The 19,514-nt window shown below is 43.5% G+C and overlaps 1 protein-coding gene across 1 annotated transcript; it reads left to right on the top strand.

Moving 5' to 3' along the window:
* Window positions 1-1,336: 1,336 nt before the first annotated feature.
* fem1c (fem-1 homolog c) lies at window positions 1,337-18,965 on the top strand. The gene is made up of 2 exons (XM_055633173.1): window positions 1,337-2,350; window positions 16,579-18,965. Exons 1-2 carry the CDS (start codon window positions 1,807-1,809, stop codon window positions 17,886-17,888), a joined length of 1,854 nt encoding a protein of 617 aa, XP_055489148.1. The 5' UTR covers window positions 1,337-1,806; the 3' UTR covers window positions 17,889-18,965.
* The last annotated feature ends 549 nt before the right edge of the window (window positions 18,966-19,514 follow it).

Genomic DNA, 19,514 nt, shown 5'->3' on the forward strand with positions numbered 1-19,514 from the left:
TTTTGAAGAACGGGGGGGGGGGGGGGGTGCATGCGCGTTGACAGCAGCTGCATTAATCCACAGCGGGGGAGGGGGGGGGGGGGCAGGACAGGAGGCAGGTGGGCCTTGATTGGTGGGCATTGTGACGTCAGCAAGCGGTGATAATTGTTTTTAAAGTGAGTTTTGTGAACAATTTTATTCAAAATCTGGGGAAATAATTCAGCAAATTTAGAGTGGAGTGTATTTTTGAAATCATAAGTTAAATCCCTACTGAAATATGTAAAAATCTCCGCGTTTTTGCGTCTGGTTTTCGAGGAGATACGTTTCAAAGGCAAAATGGCGCGCACACACACACAGAGTTTAAAAAGCATATAGATAAGATATGTACAATTTATATTTGAGTGTGTGTTGTCTGTGTCCATGTGCTCTTCGTGCTGTTTGAAGCAACTTTTTAATTGCACCTGTACCTCACCGAATTTGTGCATATGACAATAAACTCGAATGCATTTCCCTTACAATGAGTCCAGGTAAAGACATATGTTCTTGAAGTAATAACGGCCACTGTCTGTGTTCCTTTATAATTATTTCAACGTGGGAGAAAATGTATTTTCCATATTAGGTAATCAGAAACCCGACATATATGAAAGTAAATTCCCCAAATGCCTGGAAACATTTCATCATGATAGTATGTTACCCTTTTGTTAAAAGGGAAACCTGGAAACATTTCATCAGGATAGTATGTTACTTGCTATTAACTTAATACGAGGAAATAACATTTAGATGGAGGCGCTGCAGGAAGCAATTTTTGGGCAAGAAAGTGGAATATAATTCAAGACAAAATAGACCCAAAAGTTTCATATAAATATAAAGTAGATACAAAAAGATGGTCAGACAGCTTCTCTGGTGGAAAGGTGATGGTTCGGGTCGTGACCTTTCTTCAAACCCGAAACGTTACCTAATCCTTTTCTCCAGAGATGCTGTCTGACCCGCTGAGTTATTCCAGCTTTTTGTGTCTTTAAACGAGCATCTGCAGTTCCTTCCTCCGCATTTCATCTAAATGGATAGAGTTAGTGGGTGGGAAGTACACCTTGCTGCACACTAGATGGTGCTGGCTGTGCACCGTGTGCTCCAAGGCAGCCTTTCCCCGGGACTCCCGCTCTCCCATTGGCTCCTGGACACCATAGAAACCGGATCGCTCCGCGTCACAATGAGTCGCGTTCGCCGACCGGACCGCGCGCTTTCCGCGGCGTCCGCCCTTATTGGCTACGCGACCTGTCAATCAGGCAGCGGCGCAACTTCCGTCGATCAAGTTAGCGCGGCGAGGCTCTGCCTCTCGCGCGGCAATTCACTCACTCACTCACTCACTTGCTCGCTCGCTCGCACGCACCCGCCCGCTCGCTCCGTTCCTTCTCAACGGCTCAAGACAAGTGTCCCGGGCACGACTGCCACTGCCGTTGCCGTTGCCGCCGCCGCGAAGGGAAAGGCGGCCAACACACCTGCCCGGTTACAGCCGAGACTTACAGACTGCCGAGAGACGGAGAGAAAGGCCATCCCGGAAATAAAATGAACGTGCGGTGACCTCCCCCGGCGGAAGGGAGGCTAGAGGCGGTCAAACTCGAGGAAAAAGTTGCGGCAAGTGCGGCGGGAGGCAGCGAGGCAGCGAGGCGCCGGCCAGGGCCGAGAGCGGAAGGAAGGGACGAGCGATAGAGTGAGCGAGCGAGCGGCCGTTGGGCTGAGGGATCGCGCGGGCGGGCAGCAGGCGCTCGCTCCAGGGCCGGGCCGAGCCGAGCCGATCGCCCGGACCCGACCCGACCCGACCCGACCAGCATGGACTTCAAGACGGCCGTGTTCAACGCGGCCCGCGACGGCAAGCTGCGGCTGCTGCAGAAGCTGCTGACCGCCAAGAGCCGCGACGAGGTGTCGGTGCTGGCGGCCGAGAAGACCAACGGCGCCACGGCGCTGCTGATGGCGGCCCGCTACGGCCACCTGGACGTGGTGGTCTACTTGCTGGAGGAGTGCGGAGCGGACGTGGAACTCGGCGGCTCCGTCAACTTCGACGGCGAGACGATCGAGGGGGCGCCGCCGCTGTGGGCCGCCTCGGCCGCCGGCCACCTGTCTGTGGTGAGGTCGCTGTTGGAGCACGGCGCGTCCGTCAACAACACCACACTGACCAACTCGACGCCGCTGCGGGCCGCCTGCTTCGACGGCCACCTGGACATCGTCAAGCATCTGATCGAGCACCGCGCCGACATGGAGGTGGCCAACAGGCACGGCCACACTTGCCTGATGATCTCCTGCTACAAGGGCCACCGAGACATCGCCAAGTACTTGCTGGAGAAGGGGGCCGATGTCAATCGCAAGAGCGTCAAAGGTACTGATGCGACGGAGGCCCCATGGCCTCCCTTCCTCTTCCCCTGGCCCCCTCTTCCTCCTCCCCTACCCCTACCCTTCCTCCCCCCTGGCCCCCCTCTTCCTCCTCCCCTACCCCTTCCCCTCCCCTGGCCCCCTCTTCCTCCTCCCCTACCCCTTCCTCCTCCCCTGGCCCCCTCTTCCTACTCCCCTGCCCCTTCCTCCTCCTCTGCCCCTTCCGCTTCTTCCCCATCCTCCGCTTCCCCCTCTTCCTCCCCCCCCAGCCCCCATCTTCCCCCTTCAGCTGGCCCCTCTCTGCCCCTTCCTCCTCCCCCGCCTCTATCTCTCTCCCCCTCCCCGACTCTCCCATCCTTTGTGCCGCGGACCCACGGTTATTCGAGCAGATCTGTGCCTGTTTTTGACCTCTTTCTCCAAACGTGGTGGTGACAGACCGTCACAAAGTTGGACTTTTCGCTAGTGGACTTTAATAAAAAATAAAAATAACTTACAAATTTGCTTTTCTCACCCTGCGAGAAAATGTTTCCAAAACTTGTTACAGAATCGCATTTTTAGTGAAATTTTATTTCACTAAATTGTCGGTTATGTAATATTGGCTATTTCAATTCCAAATTAGGTTTTGTTTTACACAGTCTTCCTGTGAACGTTTTTATACTTAGTGAGGTTTAAGAACGTGAGTGCTGTCGTTTAATCATTTTTACTTGAGATTGCATAGTCACTTTTTTAAAACCAGAGATTAATTTCAAGAGCAGGCCACTATAACATTTGAATATCCTTGAGTGAAAGTTATAAATAGGGTTTGCTGAAAACTCATTTGCTGGGAAAGAATCAACATTGAACATGTACACGTGGATAAACATCTGAGGCATTGATTTGGATTTGTGATAAATTGTGCATTATGACTTAAATTTGTTCTAAAGTCTACAATGTGCACTGATCAATCTCAAGAGTAGGAATGCCCCAGTTTAGATTGTACTCAGTTGTGGCATTTCATTTGATATCAACAGTACAATTGATATACAGTGCCCTCCATAATGTTTGGGACAAAGACCCATCATGTATTTATTTGCCTCTGTACTCCACAATTTAAGATTTGTAATAGAAAAAAAATCACATGTGGCCAAAGTGCACATTGTCAGATTTTATTAAAGGGTATTTTTATACATTTTGGTTTCCCCATGTAGAAATTACAGCTGTGTTTATACATCGTCCCCCCATTTCAGGGCACCATAATGTTTGGACACATGGCTTCACAAGTGTTTGTAATTGCTCATGTGTGTTTAAATGCCTCTTTAATGCAGGTGTAAGAGAGCTAGTCTTTCCTCCAGAGCACCTAGTCTTTCCTCCAGTCTTATCAACATAAGCTGTTTATCAAGCCCTTATGAGACTGAGAAACAAGAATAAAACTTAGAGACATCAGTCAAACCTTAAACATACCAAAATCAACTGTTTGGACCATCATTAAGAAGAAAGAGAGCATTGGTGAGCTTACTAATCACAAAGGCCAAGGACCACCACAGCTGATGTCGGAAGAATTCTCTCTATAATAAAGAAAAATCCCCAAGCACCTGTCTGACACATCAGAAACACTCTTCGGGAGTCAGGTGTGGATTTGTCAATGGCTACTGAACGCAGAAGACTTCATGAACAGAAATACAGAGGCTGCACTGCAAGATGCAAACCACTGGATTTTCTTCTTGCATATGGCGTGCACAGTCTAAAGTTGTAGGACAACTTGTTCTATTTGATTGTGCACGCCGGGTTGATTGCATTTGTCGAAACAGGACTGACCACATGAAGGTTGCAATCTTCTGCCCCAAACCACCGGATGGCCACAAAAATAGTATGGCCAGGTTACAGTTTGCCAAGAATTACTTAAAAGAGCAATCACAGTTCTGGAAAAAGGTCTTGTGGAGAGATGAGACAAAGATTAACTTATAGCAGAGTGATGGCAAGAGCAAAGTATGGAGGAGAGAAGGAACTGTACAAGATCCAAAGCATACCACCTCATCTATGAAACATGGTGGTGGGGGATGTTATGGCCTGGGCACGTATGGCTGCTGAAGGTACTGGCTCACTTACCTTCATTGATGATACAACTGCTGATTGTAGAATAATGAATTCTGAAGTGTATAGACACATACTATCTGCTCAAGTTCAAACAAATGCCACAAAACTCATTGGGCAGCGGTTCATTCTACAGCAAGACAATGATCCCAAACATACTGCTAAAGCAACAAAGGAGTTTTTCAAAACTAAAAAATGGCCAATTCTTGAGTGGCCAAGTCAATCACCCGATCTGAACCCAATTGAGCATGCCTTTTACATGCTGAAGAGAAAACTGAAGGGGACTAGCCCACAAAGCAAGCATAAGCTAAAGATGGCTGCAATACAGGCCTGGCCGAGCATCACCAGAGAAGACACCCAGCAACTGGTGATGTCCATAAATCGCAGACGTCAAGCAGTCATTGCATGTAAAGGATATGCAACAAAATACTAAACATGACTACTTTCATTTACATGGCATTGCTAAGTCCCAAACATTATGGGTGCCCTGAAATGTATAAGCACTGCTGTAATTTCTACATGGTGAAACCAAAATGTATAAAAATGGCCTTTATTAAAATCTGACAATGTGCACTTTAACCAAATGTGATTTTTTTTTTCTATTACAAATCTCAAAGTGTGGATTACAGAGGCAAATCAATAAATGACGGGTCTTTGTCCCAAACATTATGGAGGGCACTGTTGGTAGATATGGATATCTGAATACTGTGTGTGTGTTTGGTGCAGCATATGTTTCCTTCCTGCTCCAGATCTATGGAAGCAATTGAAGCAAATATAAATGCATCTTTTTCCAGTTGAAAGGTAATTTGAATTAAATGATCAGCCATGATCATATTGAATGGCGGTGCAGGCTCGAAGGGCCGAATGGCCTACTCCTGCACCTATTTTCTATGTTTCTATGTAAATCAATCTCTTTTTTGTTTGTAACAAAGCAAAATTTATACTGTCATTGGAAAATTCACAAAGTTATTGAAAATACTTTGGTTATTTACATGAGAATTAATATGAAGAAATCTTTTTATCAGAAGGAATTACTAATCTCCAGGGCTTTATATAAAATACCTTTTTGTGTTTGCTCTCCCTAGCAGTTACAGGGAAATATGCAAACCCAACACAGACAATGGGGAAGGTCAGGATAGAACTTTGAACTTTAGTCACTGGAGCTATGAGGGTAGCTTTGTGAGTTTTGAGATCATGAGTGCTTTTGTTTAATAAATTTTGCTTAAGATTATTTAAAGTCGAAGTAGCTCCAGTGACTCTCATAGCCCAACTAATTGTCACTGGTGTGCTTTGTCTGCTCAGAAGTAGGGTTGAGACAGTCAGGTGTTTAACTGTCATATGTACTGACAATGGAATGATGTTCTTGCATTGCAGGCATGTAAATATAAAACACATAGATGATAATAAACAAAGTTAATAAATAAATAACCCCAATAAAATTAGCATTCACTAAATCTGAAATGTATTTGGTGTTGTTGCATCTGGCCGAAAGATAGATGGCTGTAGTTGTTAGAAGGTATCACTGTAGCTGTCACCACTGTCAATGGCTACTTTATTGAGCATTCTTTGTTGAGCTATCTACATCGGGTCTGGATCCACTAATGAATTGTCAAAATGATAATTCACATCAAATGAAGTGTCCTTTTTTGGGTTAGTGGTGAAATTGGACCGTAGACTAGTGCTTAATAGGTGTTGCTAAGATTAGTTAAGGGACTGGATAACCAAGGCCAAAGGATTTGCTTCCCAAATTCCTGACATCCGCTTGATGCGACAGGACTCTGGTGAGAGTCAAAATGCCGGAATAACTCAGCAGGTTAAGCAGCATTTCTGGAGAACATGGATAGGTGGTGTTTTGGTTCAGGACCCTTCTTCAGACTGCTTTGGGATTCTTTTGCATGGATTAATGAACTACAACAGCCGTTTCAAGGGCAAAGGTCTCCATTTAATTTTTGACCCATTTCAGTTTACCCAATTACTCGGTCAACCATCAGCGCACCATCGTAATATGTAGGACGACAGGCCCTTGAGGACGCAATGACCTTGAATTTTTCCATTTAAGACAATTTATCCTGACGTAGCAATTTATTGTAGTATCTTTGTTGTTTGTCGGTTCTACGTCCTGTCTAATAGAATGTGTACTTGACAAACCACCACACTTAACAAATGTTTGCTACCAGTTCCCAAATGAATTAAAAATTCATTAATTCATGGTAGTGCAATTTGGATTTGTCCTAAACTGACGCATCCCAAAAATAAATTTTTAAATCTTTTCTCTTAGATTTTGGAGTTGGATTTTTTGGGGTTGGTTATACTTTCATAACAGCTTGCATTTATTATAGTTTGGTGTTCCAGGTGTTATCAGATTTTATTTGGTGTAGACTCTCGTCAGCAGCGGTCTCTGCAGCCCGTCTGCGTTTTTATTATTTTTTGTCTATGTTTTTATGTAGTTTTTGTTAATTTTTGTTGGGTTGTGGGGGTGGGGTGGGAGGGAGGGGGTAACTTTTAAATCTCTCCCTGCACGTGAGACCCGACCTTTTCTTTGTCGGGTCTCTGTTGTCGTTGGGGCTGCAACGTGGAGCGGCCTCCAACAGGAAGACCGAGGGCTCTGGTGCCGACTACTCACCTCACCTCACCGTCGCGGAGCTCGCCGAGTCCAGAGCGGGTGGAGCGGTGGTGGAGCGCTGCTGCGGCCCGACCTCCGGAGATTCGGAGGCTGCAACTGCGGGTCTGGCGGACGGCGGCACCGGGAGCCCGCGGGTCCCTGGAGGGAGACCGCTTTTCAGGGCTCCCGCAACGGCGACTTCTCCCGCCCGAGTTGCGGGGTTGAAGAGCTCCTGGAGCGGGGCCTTACAGCACCACCCCGCGCGGCTTGGAATGGCCGCGGGACTCTGCGAGCGCACGCCGGGGGCTCTAACATCAAGAACCCGGTGTGCGACCTTGTATCACCCGGCGTGGCTTTAATGGCCACGGGACAATCGCCATCGCCAGCCGGGGGCATTGACTTTGACTCTGACATCGGGGGGGGGGGGGGGGGGAGTGCAGTGGAGAGATAAGTTTTTTTGGCCTTCCATCACAGCGATGTGATGGATGTTTATGTAAATTATGTTGTGTCTCGGGTCTATTTGTTTGTAATGTATGGCTGCAGAAACGTCATTTCGTTTGGACCTCAAGGGGTCCAAATGACAAATAAATTGAATCTTGAATCTTGAATCAATGTAAAATAAATTGGGTAGGATGATATTTACAATCTCTAAGGAGGTTGGAAGAGAATTACAGCTCAGAACTTTTACTGCTGAAAGCACTGCTGCCAATACTTTTTACGAAGACAAATATTTAAATGTTTGGAGACAATTGGACGTGCCCTCCCTGCATTATAGAAAGCATTTTGGAGATGGGCCTAATGAAGCAATGGAGGTATTTCAGAAATATAGACCTTTTTAAAATCAGAAGGTGCTTGCAATTGAGTAAATTCATCTGAACTGGCTGTGCCAGCAGTGTGTTGGTTTATGCATTACAGAGAGTGATCCAGGAATTGTTGGGATAATGTAATCCCTATATTTCGATGGATATCCTGGGACTAGTCCTTGAACAGGTGACGTTAGCAACTTCATTGTTTGGTGAAGGTGTATATAGTGGTAGAGACAAATTAAATACTATTTTGGAGTAATTATTCCAACTATTCAAGTTCCAATTTCTCAATGCTAGGGTATAAGTTTTCTGGCAGATCTGCAAATTATCTAATAATATTGCAAGCTACTCAAATTATATACGTTTATAATTTAATATGTATACAAATTGTTTTTATATTACATTTTAAGTTAAGGTAATTACACTTGGTATTCATCTTGTGTAAGAAGACGATGAAATAGACCAGTGGTTCTCAACCTTTTTTCAGTGATGTACCCCCTGTGAAATATTTTTTCAGCCAAGTACCCCCTAACCAGCACAAAGCATTTTTGGTTGAAAAAAAAAAGACTTAAAACAGAGCACTGTGCCATCAGTGTCTGATTTATTAAACTTTGGAACTGATAAACACATACAAAATTCAAACATTTGAAAAAAAACTATTTCGAACATTTTAAATGTTAATAATCCATGACTAAATTTATTGCAAATATTTCTCATCACTAAAATGTAGTGATTCAAACTAATGTAGTGAAAACAGTGACCATATAACCATTTAAAACTATAAAATGAACCATTTCAAAATCCATAAATGTGCAAAACACTGCTCATTTGTAGTGGTCTCTCGAACTATTTGGAAATAAAAAGATATAACTAAAAAAATGAAAGAAATAATTAACTTAATTATAAATAAAGATTTGTGCACATAAAAATAATTATCAACATAAAGTGTCCTCTTTTGGGATCATAGTAAAGATCTGTGCTCAAAAAGAAATCATTAACTTAATTTTAAATAAAAGCAGAAATTGCTAAAAATAAAAAATAAAAATATTTATCATCTTAAAATATCTTTTTAAGAATCAAAAAGAAGACTGACATCTTAACATTACAAACTGTCAACACTGAATATTGCATTGTTGCACTGAACTGAGTGTTTTTGCACTTAGTGAGACATTTTAGTGAGACACTTGGGCTTGTGCTTCACTGAGGATCTTTTTCATTCTTGGTGGCAGGGAGGCAACTGCCGTGATCAAGCTCTTCTCCAGGCACAGTCTGTTTCTCTGCTTTGTTTTGATCACAGTCATTGCAGAGAAGGCGGCCTCACATAAATATGTGGAGGCAAAGGGTAGTAGCTGCTCCAAAGCTTTCTGTCCCAGGTCAGGGTGCTCCTGCTTCACACACACCCAAAACTGTGTAAGTGTGAACATGGCAAACTTCATCTGGAGGCCACGATCAGATGACACTTCCAAGAATTTTTCCTGATAGGTGACAGGGAGCTTGCTTTGGTTTGCTTTGGACAAGAGAAATGGGTTTCTCACCCAATCCAGCTGTGCAGATTTCTCCTCCATGTCGGGAAAGTAGGAATGAAAATCCTGTATCAACTTGGTCAAATGTCCCACTATGACCAACTTGACTGGAGCTCTGTCCACATCCTCACTAGAGAGAAAATCATCCAGCTGAGGAAAGCAGGTGAAATCCTCCTGTGCACAGGCCCTTCTCCACAGCTCTGCTTTCTTCAGGAAGCCACCCACCTTGTCATACAGGTTTAAAATGCTGGTGTCCTTGCCCTGCAGAGACATATTCAGTTCGTTCAGTTTGCTGAATATATCTGCCAGATAGCACAGCTTTGCAAGCCAGTCTGTGTCCTGGAACAAGGTGGCATGGGGAGATCTGTGCTCAATCAGAAAGGCGTGTACTTCGGATCTTAATTCCAACAGCCGGTTGAGTATTCTCCCTCGAGAGAGAGCCAACGCACTTCTGTGTGCAGCAGCAGTTGTGTGTGTTCAACTCCCATATTTTCGCAGAGGCGGCGAAATAGGCGTGCATTAAGTGGCCTTGACTTAATGAAGTTGATCACTTTGATGCTGCTGTTCAAAACGTCATGTAACACAGGGCTCATTTTCTTGGGCGCCAATGCCTCCCTGTGTATGATACAGTGAGTCCACATTACGTTGGGGTTTTCTTTTTTAATGCGAGCTATTAGTCCTTTCGCGCTGCCCGTCATTGATGCTGCTGCGTCTGTACAGATGCTGCTGCAGGATTTCCAGCGCAAACCGTTTTCACAGAAAGCAGCCTTGACAACATCAAATATGTCCTCTCCTGTTGTTTTCCCCTTCAAACCTTTGCAGAATAGTATGTGCTCATAAATGTCGTCAGTATCAACGTACCTCACAAAAGCAACAAGTTGTGCATTTCCACTGACATCTGTGGATTCATCCAGCTGGAGTGAAAAGGAGTCGCTAAGTTTTCCCACAACTTGCTCGACAATGTCTGTTCCCATTGTATCTACTCTGCGGCAAACAGTCATTTGACAACAGTACAGTCTTTAATTTCTCCGCTGCGTTTTTGTCCAGCATAGTCGTAGCCAGCACAACAGCCGCTGGAAGGAGCAGGTCTTCAGCGATAGTGAATGGCTTCTTGGCTTTAGCTACGAGCAAAGACATTGCATAAGAGGCCTCCAGGGCTTTGGCTGATGTTGTTGAGGCCTTCTGCATCGTGTCTTGAGATGATCTGAATTCAGACAGTTTCCTCTTAAAAAAAGTCAGGTGGATTACCAACGTGACATCCATGTTTTGTCTTAAGATGACGCTGCAAATGTGCTGGCTTCATGCTACTGTTAGCTAATTTCTCCCCACAGAAAAATCACAGTGCCTTGGGTGGGTTGCAACTTTTGGACGTAAATCCAATTAAAACATAATCTTCAAGATACATCCGGAATTTTTCTGGCTCTGGTTTGGCCTTCTTTGCCACTTGTCCCTCCGTGTTTTCAAAAGAATTGCTGCTACGCTTCAACTACGACTCCATCGTTTGAGTTGTGATTGACAGGTCATGCCGGGTGGCATATGACAGGTTGGGTAGAACCATCCTGGAATGGGGGAGACTCTGGGTTTTTAGGATAATGAAATTGAATAGCCTACTGAATATAAAATTCATTTTATGAACTTATACTTATATGTTCCTGAAATATTTATTAAATAATTATTTTTAAAGGATTTTTGCATGGATGCTGCTTTTTAAATATATGTAGGCCTATATTTTAAAATCTCACGTACTCCCTGGAGTGCCTTCACGTACCCCCAGGGGTACGCGTACCCCCATTTGAGAACCACTGAAGTAGACAATATAATGTATGCATGTAACTATATTGCCCAAATTGCATATTTGGTATTTTCTTTCCTAATTTTTGAAATCATTGATTCAGTGTAAAATACCTTTTTTTCATTGAGATCCGAGTTTAACATTCTTTCATCAATAAAAGTTGCAATTTTGCAATCTGCTTCTTGATAGGCTTGGATCTGCAATAATTCAGGTGAATGAAATAATATTCTGTACGTCCACTCATCTGGTTCAGGAAGAAACATTAACGTGTGATTCTATAAATATAACTTTAATATAAAATTTAATATAAAGCCACGGCCCCTCCCCCATAGAATTTGGGAAGTTTACAGTATTATTAGATACTTTGCAGATCTTCCTGAAAAAAATTCAATTTATTCCTTGGCATTGAGTGGAAGTTAGTGGTTGGAATAACGTGCAAGTGCTTGAAAACCATGAGAACTGCATAGGAAGAAAGATAAATGGATAAACTGTATGTTGCCTCCTAGAATATCAGAATAATAAATTGGGGAAGGTAGTGCATCCATGGATAACAAGGGAAATCAAGGATAGTATCAAAACAAAAGATGAAGCGTACAAATTAGCCCGAAAAAGCAGCCTGCCAGAGGACTGGGAGAAATTCAGAGTCTAGCAGAGGAGGACAAAGGGCTTAATTAGGAAAGAGAAAATAGATTATGAAAGGAAACTGGCAGGGAACATAAACTGACTGCAAAGGTTTTAATAGATACTAGACCAAGTGCAGACCGGTTGGGTCTGCTCCCCCAATGGTGTGATCCCCCAACCCAATATTCCACCATGCACCCGTCTCCTCCAACGGAACTGAAGCCGTTCCCAAATGTAAGATTCTAGCACTCCCCTGCCTCCCTCAGCAGTGGATTGAAAACAAATTCCAATTGCACCTACCCTGCCTGCTGCAGCAGTTCCAATTGCAATACCAATTGGCCCTCCCCCTCCTGTTGAAGCACTTGCTGTGATATCCCATTGAGGTGAAAAGTTCAGAGTGTTCCTGTCTTGCAGCTTTGTTTTGAAGTGTGTTGGAAGCTGATAGGAAGGAGCAGCGAATCAAAAGGAAGAGAGGCAGCCGGACGGACGGCAGGCGGCAGCCACAGACTTTTATATAATGATAGATAGATAGATAGATAGATAGATAGATAGATGTGAAGAGAAAGAGATTAGTTAAAACAAATGTAGGTCCCTTGCAGTCAGAAACAGGTGAATTGATCATGGGGAACAAGAACATGGCAGACGAATTGAATAACTACTTTGGTTCCGTCTTCACTAAGGAAGACATAAATAATCTGCCGGAAATAGCAGGGGACCGCGGGTCAAATGAGATGGAGGAACTGAATGAAATCCAGGTTAGCCAGAAGTGGTGTTGGGTAAATTGAATGGATAAAGGCCAATAAATCCACAGGGCCAGATAGACTGCATCCCAGAGTACTTCAGGAAGTAGCCCCAGAAATAGTGGATGCATTAGTGATAATTTTTCAAAACTCTTTAGATTCTGGAGTAGTTCCTGAGGATTGGAGGGTTGCTAATGTAGCCCCACTTGTCAAAAAGGGAAGAAAAGAGAAAACGGGGAATTACAGACCAGTTAGTCTTAACATCGGTAGTGGGGGCTGAATGGTAGATGCCAGAGAGTAATGGTGGATGGCTGTTTGTCAGGTTGGAGGCCAGTGACTAGTGGGGTTCCACAGGGATCTGTGTTGGGTCCACTGGTGTTTGTCATGTACATCAATGATCTGGATGATGGTGTGGTAAATTGGATTAGTAAGTATGCAGATGATACTAAGATAGGTGGTGTTGTGGATAATGAAGTAGATTTTCAAAGTCTACAGAGAGATTTATGCCAGTTGGAAGAGTGGGCTGAAAGATGGCAGATGGAATTTAATGCTGATAAGTGTGAGGTGCTACATCTTGGCAGGACAAATCAAAATAATATAATAATAATAATACATTTTATTTAATGGGCGCCTTTCAGACATCTCAAGGACACCTTACATAGTAGTCGGAATAAAAACATATAATCGGAATAAAATAAGTAATAAAGACATCACAGAGACGCAAATTAAAAACAGAATTCAATCCAAAAACAGAAAATCAAAAACACAGTGTGAAGAGAGAGCAGCGGCAGCCAAAGCGCGCCGGCGTCCACTCTCTCTTCACGGCAGCCATCTTGGAAACAGACTTACAGGATTACAATTAGACAAAAAAATCTTCCCTCCCATAGTGGATAGCACTGTGGAGGAAGGCACAATGTCCAGTCCCCACCCCATGTTCACCCCAAAGTCAGGCCTATTGAGGCCACCGCAATTGCCTCTACGGAGGCCCGATGTCCCTGGCCGTTCTCACCGGGTGGTCTTGCCCCGGCGTCGGGAGAGTCCTTTCGTCGGCTGGGCCACCTGGAATGGCCGCTTCCTGGTTGGAGCCCGCGGCTGCCGAAGCCGACAAGGCCGCGCCGGTTTGGAGCTCCCAGGCTCCAAAATAGGACGTACATGGTAAATGGGAGGGAATTGAAGAATGCAGGTGAACAGAGGGATCTGGGAATAACTGTGCACAGTTCCCTGAAGGTGGAATCTCATGTAGATTGGGTGGTAAAGAAAGCTTTTGGTGTGCTGGCCTTTATAAATCAGAGCATTGAGTATAGAAGTTGGGATGTAATGTTAAAATTGTACAAGGCATTGGTGAGGCCAATTCTGGAGTATGGTGTACAATTTGGGTCTAGGGGAGAATATGTGATCGGCACAGACTAGAAGGGCCGAGATGACCTTTTTCAGTGCTATAGTTGTAATATGGTTATATGGTGGCCGATTAGGAAAAGGGGAGATGCAACGAGACCTGGGTGTCATGGTACATCAGTCATTGAAGGTAGGCATGCAGGTGCAACAGGCAGTGAAGAAAGCGAATGGTATGTTAGCATTCATAGCAAAAGGATTTGAGTATAGGAGCAGGGAGGTTCTACTGCAATTGTACAGGGTCTTCGTGAGACCACACCTGGAGTATTGCGTACAGTTTTGATCTCCAAATCTGAGGAAATACATTCTTGCCATAGAGGGAGTACAGAGAAGGTTCACCAGACTGATTCCTGGGATGTCAGGACTTTCATATGAAGAAAGACTGGATAGACTCGGCTTGTACTCGCTAGAATTTAGAAGATTGAGGGGGGGTCTTATAGAAACTTACAAAATTCTTAAGGGTTTGGACAGGCTAGATGCAGGAAGATTGTTCCCGATGTTGGGGAAGTCCAGGACAAGGGGTCACAGTTTAAGGATAAAGGGGAAATCCCTTGGGACCGAGATGAGAAAAACATTTTTCACACAGAGTGGTGAATCTCTGGAACTCCCTGCCATAGAAGGTAGTTGAGGCCAGTTCATTGGCTATATTTAAGAGGGAGTTAGATGTGGACCTTGTGGCTGAAGGGATCAGGGGGTATGGAGAGAGGGCAGGTACAGGATACTGAGTTGGATGATCAGCCATGATCATATTGAATGGTGGTGCAGGCTCGAAGGGCCGAATGGCCTACTCCTGCACCTATTTTCAATGTTTCTATCAAGCCTCAACCATCGCCACTCCATCAATACTGTCATCTGCCTGGCAGACCTTTTACTTACCCAAACAACGTCTCTTTTTTTCTTCCCCCCAACTTTTACAAATCAAAGCCCCAGCCATGACAATGAACATGACAATTTTATCTCCTTCACTGTGAATTTCTATTTCAAATTCATTTGGACAGTTTCTGACATCTCTCCCTTTTCTGGGACGGTAACAAAATTAAAACTATTTACTGATATTTATGGTGAACACACAGACTGTCACAATTATCTCCCACCCTGTTACTCGTAAGGATGCTGTCCTTTTTTCTCAGTATCTCCGTCTCCACATCTGTTCTCAAGATGAGACCTGGCTTTCTCTTTCAGGATATCTGAAATGGTCTCCTTGTTGGCAAACTTGGTTTTCCCTTCATTGTAGTTGATGGAGCCCTCGCCCACACTTCCTCAATTTCCTGTATGTGCATATTTCCACACACCCCTGGACAGAGATAGTTCCCTTATTCTATGCCTTTCACCCTATCAACCTTTGCATCGAGCGCATTATTTTTTGTCACCATGGAATCCCACCAGTAGTCACATCTTCCCCTCCCCATTCTCTGTGTTCGCAAAGTGCACCCAATCCTGTGATCCTTGGTTCATTTAGCCCTACTTGTCCACCTCGGTCCCTTGGCACTTTCACATGGAACTGGAGTTCACTGTAAATGTGCTCTCTTCTTTACCCTTCTTGTGTCTTTTCCTACTAACCAATACAACGATCTCCCAAATCGACCCTTCTCCCTCCTCTACATGGATCCATTTACCCATGTCTTCTCCTTTGGTTCCACTTATTTACCAGTCAACCCCGTCCTCTCCTCTTTCTGTAATCTCTTGTACTAGCTGTCTTTCCTCTACTATGTCCTGATGCAAGATCTTGACCAAAAACAGACTGTTCTTTTGGCTCAGCCTGAAGGGCACTGACCTGAAGTGTCATCTATCAATGTTCTCCAGGGATGCTGCCTGACCTGCTGAATTACTCTAGCATTTTTTAAATGTAAACGGGCATCGGCAGTTCCTTGTTTATGTATATTTTTGGTTCCACAGATGGTGCTAGAACTGCCACCTGGGTGGAAGAATGAGTTGTACACACATAGAATCTTATAGATTTTGTTTTACTGAACCCAAAAGTTTTCACGTTTTATCAATATGAAAACAACGGCATAATTAAAACATCGCTTTTTTTTAGCCCTAGACCAAGTGCAGACCTGTTGGGAGGGAGGTAGAGAGAGAGAGAGAGGGGGGGGGGGGGGGGGAGAGGGAGAGGGGAGAGAAAGGGGGGAGAGCAAGAGGGGGAGGGGGGGGGAGAGGAGAGGGGGGGGAGGGGGAGGAGGGGGGGGGTAGAGAGAGGGAGTGTAGATGTGGCAACTACCCTCGCACATCGTCGCAAGGCCCACCGCTGCGGTCTGGATGTCTCCTTCACCAGCGTGGTCTCGATGCGTCGCTGGTAGTAGCCCGGGTTGGAAAAAGCGTAACGTTAATTTAAATACGTCCCTCCCCCTGATGTCACAGGAGCTGGTGGCCGCCCACCCCCCTTTGTGACTTCACTCGAAGCGGGTTGAAGGTTTGCCGTTTCAAAACCTTGTTTTGACTATTTTTAAAACACTGTCACTTGTGAAATATAACGTGAAATGTGAAGTGAAGCAGTTTATTTTGTCAAGGTTAATGTGATTAATAATCTGTAAAATTTTCTGCGCTATCGTGCTGTTTTGACGAAGTTAGAAAGACGTATACACCCACACGCATGCATACAGGATGAGACTTTTATAGGTATAGAGACGTTTTTTTTTAAAGCAGAATCTAGAGAGTTTGACCATGTTTCTTTTTTTTTTTAATAAAGGAAATACAGCGTTGCATGACTGTGCTGAATCTGGGAGCCTGGAGATCATGAAGATGCTGCTTAAATATGGAGCCAAAATGGAGAAGGATGGTTACGGAATGACTCCATTGCTTTCTGCCAGTGTTACTGGTCATACCAATATTGTGGACTTCCTAACTCAACACCCACAAACAAGTAAAATTGAACGTATTGATGCTCTGGAGCTCCTAGGAGCTACATTTGTGGACAAGAAGAGAGATTTGTTAGGAGCAATGAAATATTGGAAAAAAGCTATGGACATGCGATACAGTGATGGGGCTAATATACTTGCTAAACCTGAGCCCCAGCAGTTAATAATGGCTTATGATTATGCCAAAGAAGTAATCTCTGGAGAGGAGTTGGAAGCATTGATTGCTGATCCAGATGAGATGAGGATGCAGGCACTACTAATCAGAGAGAGAATACTGGGTCCTTCACATCCGGATACATCTTACTACATAAGATATAGAGGTGCTGTATATGCTGATTCTGGTAATTTTGAAAGGTGCATCAACTTGTGGAAGTATGCATTGGATATGCAACAGAATAATCTGGATCCACTGAGTCCAATGACAGCCAGCAGTTTGCTTTCTTTCGCTGAACTTTTTTCGTTTATGCTGCAAGACCCTACAAAAGGAGTCTTGGGAACTTCTGTTTCTTTCAGTGATTTAATGGGAATATTGAGCAAAAGTGTCTTTGAAATAGACAGAGCTATGAAGCAGGAACAAGCACCATCTGACTTGACGCAATTGAGCAAAGCCCTGTCAATAATCTTGCATCTAATTTGTTTACTAGAGAAGGTGAAATGCAGCTCTGAACAAGAGCATCTCAAGCGGCAAACCATCTACAGATTTCTAAAACTGAACTCTCGAGGAAAGACTGGGTTTTCCCCCCTTCATCTGGCAGTCGATAAAGATACCACTTCTGTGGGTCGTTATCCCGTTTGTAAATTTCCATCTCTGCAGGTCACTGCAATGTTACTGGAGTGTGGAGCGGATCTCAATGCAAGAGATTTTGAAAACAACAGTCCATTGCACATTGCAGCACATAACAATCACCCAGAAATCATGAATCTTCTAATTAAAGCGGGTGCACACTTCGACACCACAAACTCCCAAAAACAAACAGCTTGTGATTTGCTGAATGAGAGGGAAATGGGGAAAAACTTGATCCAGCCGATCAACCATACAAGTTTGCAATGCCTTGCTGCCCGTGCCATAGTAAAACACCAATTAGTGTATGAAGGACAGATTCCAGAAAAACTGGAGTCTTTCATTTTGCTTCACAGATGATTCGAACATTTTTTTTTGAATGTCTGTAAATATGGGAAGAAATTGGTCATGTGCTTTAGTACATCTCTATGCTAAAGGATGTTGAATAGATTCAGCAGCTTTTAGTCAATTTTGACCGCATGTTGTTTTTGCTGCCTTGGTCACCTTGCTCACAGTTAATGCACTGTGGTAATGCATGTGTGTAAAGTATATCGTATCTGTTCACCAGTATTTTAATGGATGTCTGAAGATGTATGCTGCTTTGTTTTTGGTTAAAATTGGGATTGATAGTTTGCATTTCTAACAACCTATGAACTTGATTTTGTTCCAGTATTTATTAGTGGAATTGTATTTTACAGCTGTCTTTATAACCTTTTGTGCTGATTGGTGTTAATGCAATATCCAGTTTCTTAAAACAAAATCAGCTTTGTCATTTTTTTTGACCCTACACATTGGACCATAATTTGTTCTGCAGCTTTAACATCAGCAATACCTTAAGTGCTTTTAAGTTTCCAGTAGAGTGGCTTGGAGAAAAGACTGCTCTGTTAACTCATCACTATGCAGATCCTGGAACTTGATTGGAATGTTGGGTATATTTCTCGTCCTCTGAGTGTTCATTTAGTTTAAAGACTTTTTTCAAACTGCATAAGGCATTTCAAATAGTTTGCCGTTGGAAGTACCTATGGGCTTTTTGCATAAAAATAGGGCTGCACCCTTGAAGTTGCTGCATTTGACTTTTTGTCTATTACTGAGGGGGTAATAGCTACTTTGGTGCACATGTTACTGAAACCCTGTCTTAAGATGCAAGTCTTTTTCAATAGCTTTTTGCATCAGACTTAAAATTTATTTTCTTTAGTGTGAAGTTAGCCTGCTTCCCAAAGGGTCCTTATAATTGCTGTCTATTTCATCCGAAATTTGTATCTGATAAACAATATCCACATTACTGTTGAACAGGAAGGGTGACATTTTTGAAAGTTGTTGGATTCAGATAATCGCTGTAATTCTGCACTTTACCAGTAGAAATGAGAATTAATGGCAGTTTGGCCATGTATGTCTTAAATAAAGCATTCACAATAAAATGCCAAAGTGCACTTGCCTATGCTAGTGTCAAATTGTTGTGTAGTCAACTGATATTTGGGATGGAAAGATATAAAGAGTTGCTGTTTGATTTAGTACTTACAGCACCGTTTACCCTATAAAATAGATTTTGTGAATGCAACTGGAATTCAGTTGCTCGTGCTGGGGGGGGAATTATGTACATTTTGAGTTGAGTAGAAAATTTACTGTTCTCAGACGAGTGATGTAAATTGGCAACAGTTTTTTTTTTTGCGTTAACTGTTTATTTATTTCAAAGCTTTGAGGTTTCCATTTCAAAGCTTTAAATTTTCCCGAGGCAACAGGTAGAGTCTTCACTTATTTCAATGTTGTGCTGAAATCCATTTTCTGCAATTCAAACCTTATTGATAAATATCAAGGCATCCACTTTATTTCCTTGCATATTATACTTTGGTTTAATCTGTCTACCATATCATTTCCATTGGTCACTGCCCTAAACAATTTTTTGCCATGCTTTGCATTTGATATGTGGTGACTTCTTATTGAATTTTCCCAGCAGCATGATTACCATTTGCTTGGATTAGCTCCTAG

The sequence above is a fragment of the Leucoraja erinacea genome, chromosome 3 (assembly GCF_028641065.1).
Source record: "Leucoraja erinacea ecotype New England chromosome 3, Leri_hhj_1, whole genome shotgun sequence".
Lineage (NCBI taxonomy): Eukaryota > Metazoa > Chordata > Chondrichthyes > Rajiformes > Rajidae > Leucoraja > Leucoraja erinaceus.